The sequence below is a fragment of the Chenopodium album genome, chromosome 7, assembly GCF_948465745.1.
Source record: "Chenopodium album chromosome 7, dcCheAlbu1.1, whole genome shotgun sequence".
In the NCBI taxonomy this organism is placed as follows: domain Eukaryota; kingdom Viridiplantae; phylum Streptophyta; class Magnoliopsida; order Caryophyllales; family Amaranthaceae; genus Chenopodium; species Chenopodium album.
The window spans coordinates 68,932,621-68,940,890 of record NC_137840.1 but is presented as its reverse complement, the minus strand read 5'-3'; the positions used below and the strand labels follow the sequence as shown (position 1 = coordinate 68,940,890).

The 8,270-nt window shown below is 36.2% G+C and overlaps 1 protein-coding gene across 1 annotated transcript; it reads left to right on the top strand.

Annotated features, from left to right (window-relative positions):
• Positions 1–4,640: 4,640 nt before the first annotated feature.
• LOC145640580 (putative disease resistance protein RGA4) lies at positions 4,641–8,170 on the top strand. Its single transcript, XM_081691832.1, has 2 exons — positions 4,641–4,668; positions 5,145–8,170. The coding sequence occupies exons 1-2, from the start codon at positions 4,641–4,643 to the stop codon at positions 8,168–8,170; spliced, it is 3,054 nt and encodes a 1,017-aa protein (XP_081547958.1).
• Positions 8,171–8,270: the final 100 nt, after the last annotated feature.

The following is an 8,270-nucleotide window of genomic DNA, read 5'->3' as shown; positions in this document are numbered from 1 at the left end:
TCAAATCCTTTGCCTCATGTTCATAAGGCATATTACACTTTGCAACAAGTTGAAAATCAGCATAGGTTGAATTCTTCTGTTTCTCCTGAAATGAATGCTTTGCATGCTGCTGTTAAGGTGTTTCCTAAGCCTATTTACACTGTTAAGAAGGATTTCAAGAAGCAGAAAAGTGATATTGTCTGTCAATATTGCAAAAAGAAGGGACATCCTATTGATCAGTGTTTTAAGCTTAATGGATTTCCTGACTGGTGGAACAAGGAGAAACCTAAATCTGGAGTTCAGAATGCTTCAGGTGCAAAGTTTGTTCATAATGTGTTTCAAGAAGATGATTCTGCTGGTATTCTTGGCAAAGCTCCTGCAGTCGATTTTGCTTCACAATCTGCAGTAGATCCTGTTATGGCTTCTGCAATATACAATCAGGTTATTAAGATGATGCAGCAAGGTGGTGGAGGTTATGTGGCTTCTGGTTCTTCTTCTGTGGAGGATAATCCTCTTAGTGCTGCTGTTAATTTTGCTGGTATGATTTCTGTCTCTAATGCTTCTAGTTTGGTTAAGTATTTTGATCATTCTAGTTGGATTATAGACACTGGAGCAACTGATCATATGGTTGCTAATTTAGCATTGTTTGCTTCTATAAAGCATCTTAAGAATCCTGTTAAAGTCAATCTGCCTGATGGAACAGTTAAATCTGTTGAATATTGTGGAATTGTTGCTTTGACTCCTTTAGTTAATCTGTACAATGTGTTGTACATTCCTGAGTTTAAGCACAACCTTTTATCTGTGGGTAGACTACTTGATCATAGTAATCTTGTTGCAATCTTTGAGCAAGATTCATGTGTCTTTCAGGACCTCACTACTAAGAAAATTCAGGCTGCTGGCACAAGGGTTGCAGATTTATACAGATTTTCTTCTTCTGTTCCTCTCAATAACAATTTTGCTTCTGTTATTGATGTTGATAATAGTGTTTCTTTTGTTCAGAATACTATTACTAAGTCTATAAATCCTAGCATTGAGTTGTTGCATGCTAGATTAGGACATGCTTCTATTGGGAAATTAAGACATGTATTTGATCCTTGTTTTGGGAATATTAATAATAAAACAGATTTTTCTTGTGAGGCCTGTGTTCTTGGCAAACATCATAAGTTGCCTTTTGAACTTTCTGATTCTCATGCTTTAGCTTCTTTTGATCTTGTGCATGTTGATCTATGGGGTAAGTATAGGAGACCTAGTTTGACTAGTGCTACCTATTTCTTGACCATTTTGGATGATCATTCTAGGGTAACTTTGACTTACTTGATTCATGATAAGACTCAAGTTTTTCCAGTTATTTCTAATTTTTTTGAGTATGTTAAAACTCAATTTGGGAAGAGTATTAAGATGATCAGAAGTGATATTGGAACTGAAATCATTAAGGATTCTTGTGCCTTGTTTTTTGCTGCAAATGGGGTGATTCATCAGAGAAGTTTACCTGGGGTTCCTGAACAAAATGGAAGGGTAGAAAGGAAACACAGGCATTTATTAGAGACAACAAGAACTTTGAGATTGTATTCTGGTTTGCCTTTCAGATTTTAGGGAGATTGTTTACTCTCTGCCACTTATTTGATCAATTTGCTTCCAAGTTCTGTGTTGCATTGGAAGACTCCTTATGAAGTTTTAATGAATATTTCTCCATCTTATGATCATTTGAGAGTTTTGGGTTGTTTGGCCTATCCTTTACAAAAGACTTCAGACAAGTTTGCTCCTAGGTCAAGCAAATGTGTGTTCATAGGTTATCATTTTGGGCAAAAGGGTTATAAATTTTATGATTTGGAGTCACATAAGGTTGTTTTAAGCAGAGATGCTTATTTTGTTGAAGATATTTTTCCTTTTAAGCCTTCTCCTTCTCCTGTTCCTATTCCTTCTGTTGCAGTGGATTTGGTTAACCCTGCTCTAGATTCTTCTGATTTTCTTTTTCCAGAAATTTCTTCTCCTTCTTCTCATTCTCTTGTTTCTCCAATTATTTCTCAACATCCTGATTCTGCCAATTCTTCTGATTCTGTTTCCTCTATTCAATCACCTGCAATCCATGATGCTATTCAGCCAAGGGTTTCTTCAAGACCCTGTAAACTTCCTAGTAAGTTTAAGGATTTTGTTCTAGCTCCTCCTTCTCATAGAAATGTTCAGGAACAGGACAGTGTTCAGTCAATGTCTTTCAATGTTTTTAGGGAACCATATTTGGCTAATTTGAGTTCAGAAAGTCTGCATAGTCTGTCTTTGGTTTTGACAGCTTATGAGCCTTCTTCTTATTCTCAAGCTAAAGATCATCCTGAATGGGTGGTTGCAATGGAACAAGAATTACAGGCTCTTGAACTTAATGATACCTGGGAGTTAACATCTTTGCCTCTTGATAAAAAAACCCATAGGATGTAAATGGGTTTGTAAGACTAAGTTCAAACCTGATGGTGAAGTTGAAAGGTGCAAAGCTAGGCTTGTTGCTAGGGGTGATAAGCAGATTTCAGGCAAGGATTATAAACACACATTTAGTCCTGTGGCAAAGTTAACTACAGTCAGGGTTGTTCTTGCTTTGGCAGCTGTGAAAGGTTGGGATATACAACAGTTAGACATCAATAATGCTTTCTTGCATGGTTTTCTGGATGAAGAGGTTTATATGTCTCCTCCTCCCTGATATTCAAAAGCTCAGCCTGGGCAAGTGTGTAGGCTAAAGAGGTCCTTATATGGTTTGAAATAAGGAATTGAGTAAGTTTCTGGTTCAATGGGGTTTTACTCAGTCACAGCAGGATTATTCCTTATTTTTATGTCCAATTCAGATTCTTTTACTGTTGTGGTTGCATATGTTGATGATTTGTTGGTTACTGGTAGTGATTCTGTTCTTATTACTACTTTGAAGGCTGCTTTGCACACTGCTTTTACAATTAAAGATTTAGGCAGTTTGAAATATTTCCTGGGTATTGAGGTATCTAGATCTACTTCTGGTGTCCTGTTAAATCAGAGAAAATATATTTTGGATTTATTGAGGGATCAGAATATGGAGAACTGTTCTTCAGCTGCTTTTCCTCTTCAGAAAGGATTGAAGCTTAGTATTCATGATGGTGAATTATTGCCAGATGCTGAGGTTTACAGAAGATTAGTTGGGAAGTTGCTTTATCTCAATTTATCAAGGCCAGATATTTCTTTTGCTGTTCAGCAATTAAGTCAGTTTTTATCTACTCCAAGAGTTCCTCATTTTTCAGCAGCTGTTCATGTGCTCAAGTATTTGAAGGGAACATTAAATCTTGGGTTATTTTACCCTGCTAATTCTGAGTTGATTCTGACTGCATATAGTGATGCTAATTGGGGTATGTGTTCAGATACAGGAAGATCTCTCACTAGTTATTGTGTTTTCCTTGGGAATTCCTTGATTTCTTAGAAAACCAAGAAACAGAAAGTGGTTTCTAAGAGCTCCACAGAAGCTGAATATAGGAGCTTAAGTCAGACAACAGATGAAGTTGTATGGTTGGAGCAATTGTTGGCTGAGTTACATGTCTTTATTCCAACTCCTATTACATTACTTTGTGATAACATTTCTGCTATTCATTTAGCAGAAAATCCAGTGTTTCATGAGAAGACTAAGCAGCTTCGAAGTAAACATCAAAAACTTGATGTTCATTATGTAAGGGAGAAAGTGCAGAGTGGCTTGATTGTTCTGAAGCATGTTAGATCTGCATTGCAGCTTGCAGATATTATGACGAAACCATTGGGTGCTGATCAGCATCGTTTCCTTGCTTCAAGGATTGGTTTGGCTCAGAATTTTGTATCTCAAGAATGGCCTGTCTTACAATCTCAGTGTTCAGACAGTCATTCTTGAGGGGGGGGGGGTATTGAGCATAGATCATGCTTTTGTCATGTTTTGGGTTTGTTATGCCACGTCAGTGAGTTTGTTAGAGGTGGTTAATGCTCTGCCAGCTCATTTATTATTCTTCTATTTTATTTCTTTTGATATAAATTCTTTTCCTGTAATGTATGAGAGATCAGATCACAAATTAATAGATTCTTCTTACAATCTTCTTCTCTCTCTAGAATTCTCTCTCTTATTTCTCTTCTTCTTCTTCTTCCTTAAGAACTACTGTGTTCTTATTAGATTAGTACGACGTACTATATAAAATGAAAAGTGAACTGAAATCAGTATATCTATTCTGTATATAAAAAAAAAACAGTATAATTTTATAATATAATTATTGTATAAACCATTAGATTATAGTCATTATACCCATGAAAAAAGGAAAGGAAAAAGGAAAGATCTATAAAAGTAAAAGACAAAATAAAAAGAAAAACTAACCTGAGAAAAAGTGATGCAAATGTATTAGTATATATATAGTATATAAATGTATGCAATTGAATAGTATGCAAAACAACAGAAGAGAAGTTTTTAAGTGGTAAGTAAACCGAATAAAATGGCTAATAACCGCCTAAGAGAAGTTATTTTTGTTGAATATACCGCCTAAAGGAAGTTATGTTTTTTTTTTTTTTTTTTTTGTTATAAGATGTAATTATGCAAAAAGAAAAGGGCATTTTGGAAAAAGTCAAATTTATCAACCAAAATGGCCTTTCTCTTTATATAGTACTATAGATAATTAGATACGTAGTATTATTTTTAATATGAAATGGAGGATATTACCAACATATATGGAGGTAGTATAATTTTAACCTAACTTGAAAATAATTTGAGAAGCACACTGTTTTTGGGCTGATAACCTAACTTTAAATCTAACTTGGGCCCTGTAAGACCCGGCCTTGCACATGATCAGGTGATTTAGGTCCACTAATTGTATAATTATTTGTTTGTTTTTTTTTTTAATCACAATCTTCAATTCAAATCAGACTATCAAATCTTCAGTCCATTTTGTTTAATGAGAGACAATTTACAAATTATACGTAGTATATGATGATTCATAACTTGGATTCAGAGGGGAAAATAAAATACTAGTAGTACAGTATTGTTTAGTTATAATAACTTTAACAACTTCCTTCAAAAAAAAAAACTTTAACAACTAGTTGATACTCTTGATAGAACATTTGATCTGATTTTTTTTATGACTATCTATGATGATGCAGATTCTTAAAATATATAGACATTGATACATACTTTACCCTATATTATTTAACAGGTCTTGGCAAGACTACTTTAGCAAGGCGCTTATACAACAATGACCAAATTATTGGGCATTTTGCAAAGCGAATTTGGATATCTATGTCAAAAGATTTTGATGCTAAAAGAGTTTTGAAGGAGATGGTTGAATGTCCTACAAAAAAAACATACTTAACTAGCACACATGCAATCATTAATCAGCTTCAAGAAGAGATAAAGTCGAGTAAATTCTTGCTCGTCCTAGATGATGTATGGAACAAAAATGATGATATGTGGAGCTCTCTACACCGTTTGCTGCAGAGAATCGGAAATTCTGCTCAAAGTGTGATTTTAATTACTACTCGTAGCAACGAAGTTGCTATGGAAGCCGAAGCTCACACACACTTGTTGACGGGATTATCAAATGAGGAAAGTTGGGCTCTTTTCAAGCAGCAATTTAGAGCTAGTGAAGCATTGCTTAATGTTCCGTGTTTTGAAGAAGTTGGGAGGATGATTGTTGAGAAGTGTAAGGGTGTTCCTTTAGCAATAAAAATGATTGGAAGATCACTTGAGTCAAAGAAGTATCTGTATGAGTGGGAGAAAATAGAGAAAAGTGAGCTATGGCATGTAGAATATGCTAAAAATCATATCCTACCTTCGATATTGTTGAGTTATCATCATTTACCTTGTTTGTCATTGAAGCAATGTTTTGCTTATTGTGCAATTTTTCGTAAAGATTGCCCTATGGAACGAGGTGATTTGATTGCTCTTTGGATGGCGCAAGGCTTCCTTCACAAACACGAAACAAGCTTAACAATGGAGGAGATTGGTGAGGAGTTTTTAGAAATACTGTCAAAGAATTTGTTCTTGGAAGGAAAAGAAAGTGAGAAAACAGGACGGATTTTGTCTTATAAGATGCACGATTTGGTGCATGATCTAGCAGTGTATGTATCGCGTAAGGACTTGTTGGTATGGAACAAACAAGCAAAGCCGAATAGTGACATTGAGTGTAGACATTTAGTAGGCAAGTTTAGTGTACAACATGCATTTCAAGATATCATTCCTGCAGAGATTTCTACAAAGAGACTACGAACAATTAATCTTTGGGCTGGTTTGCCAGGTAATTTGTTAACAGTTAGATATCTACGAACTCTAATAACTGATGGGATTGGCCTTCAGGTGGTACCAGCTTCCATTCGGAAGTTGAAGCTTCTCAAGTATCTAGACTTATCAAACAATCCGTTCAAAACGTTACCAGAGTCAATCACTAAGCTCTACCAATTACAAACTCTGAAGCTAACAGGCTGCAAAGAACTGACAGAGCTACCAAATGAACTGCATAAGTTGGTAAATTTAAGACATGTTATGACAACAGATCATAGCGTGTTTGCATCTAAAGGATTACAACAATTAACATGCCTACAGACCTTACCTGATCTTGCATTGCGCGATGGAGAAGGATGGACCGTTGATGAATTAGCCTCTTTACATGAAGCTAGAGATGGGCTCTCTATCTCAGGTCTTGAACATGTGAAGAGTGAAGCTGAAGCAAGAAAAGTTGAGCTAGGAAAAAAGGTGAAGCTTTTACGATTGCATCTAGTTTGGTCTGGAAATAGAGTAGACAGCAACACTGATACTGATGAGGAAGTTCTGACTGGCCTTGAACCTCACCCAGGTATAATAGCACTGGCCATAGTTGGCTTCAATGCCGAAAAGTTTCCTACATGGATTATGAAGATGGCTGTTAAATTTGGGGCACCAAGAAGTAAGATAGTACCTCTTAGCAATCTCAAAGCAATAAAACTCGTGGATTGCAGAAGATGTCGATTTCTTCCCACACTCGGTCAGTTGCCATTTCTTAAGTATTTATATCTAGATAAATTAGCTGTGGAATGCATTGACGATCACTTCTATGTTAGTGATCAGGATCTTCAGAAGCAAGTCGAAAAACTATTTCCAGCTTTGCGAGAGCTTCAGATTTGGAACTTTGACAGTCTGACAGAATGGATGCAGCCATCTCCAACACTAGGGGCAATAACCTTTCCTTGCTTGGAAATTTTAGAGGTTATGAATTGCCCTCTTCTGGAGATAATACCGGCCCTGAAATTTGAGTCCCTGAAACAGTTAAGAATTCAAGAATTTCCCGGTACTCAATCCTTGGACACTGTCAGATACAGCAGCAGTCTCACATCATTAGAAGTTTGCGAGATACTAAAATTGAAGAGCTTGCCTCAGGAGGTATCAAACCATACAAACCTACAGAAATTGAGTATATGGGGTTGTCAAGAACTCAAGTCTTTGCCTGATAGACTGCCAGCATCTCTCAAGACCTTGGACATAAGAGAATGTCCTACCTTAACTTCACTTCCTGATGATCTTTTTCGGGACCTATTGTGTTTGTGTAAGCTAAATATCTACAGATGCAGTGGGCTAAAAATGATTTCAACTAGTTTGCAGGAATGTGCATCTTTAAAGGAACTGAACATAAAGCAATGTCCATCAATAGAAGGTCCACAAACAGATTTAAGCAAGTTGATTGGTCTCGAAGAGTTGTGGGTTAATGAAGCAGGAGAATTAACAACTTCCATACTACAAGCACTGCAACATCTTCCATCTCTAATGGAGTTGAGTATTGGTGGATTTAAAGACGAAAATGTGGTCAAAACTTACTTCGCAAACAATGCCCCTTGCCTCACTAGCCAATCCATCAGCCTTACACGACTAATTTTGGATGGTTATCCAAATGTCAAATTGGTACCTGAACAAATCCAACTCTTTAGTAACCTTAAAGTCATGTCTATATGGAATTTCGATAGATTGGAACAACTTCCAGACTGGATAAGCAATATGCCATCGCTTGAGGAGTTGTCGCTTTACAAATGCAAGAAACTGAAATTTCTGCCTTCGAAGCAAGCCATGTTGTCTCTTACTGAGTTTTGGCATCTAGATGTTGCTGACTGCCCACTACTAACTGAAAGATATGCCAAAGATGGCCCTAAATGGCATAACATCTCACATATTTCTTATATTGTTTTTAATGATAACATTGTTCAAAGTAATGAATGAGAATGATTTGTTCAGATGTAATAGACTATCCATTATACAAGAAGATTTTTGTTTTTTAGGACAATAAGTCCATAACTTCTGTTTTTAGACTTGTTATGAA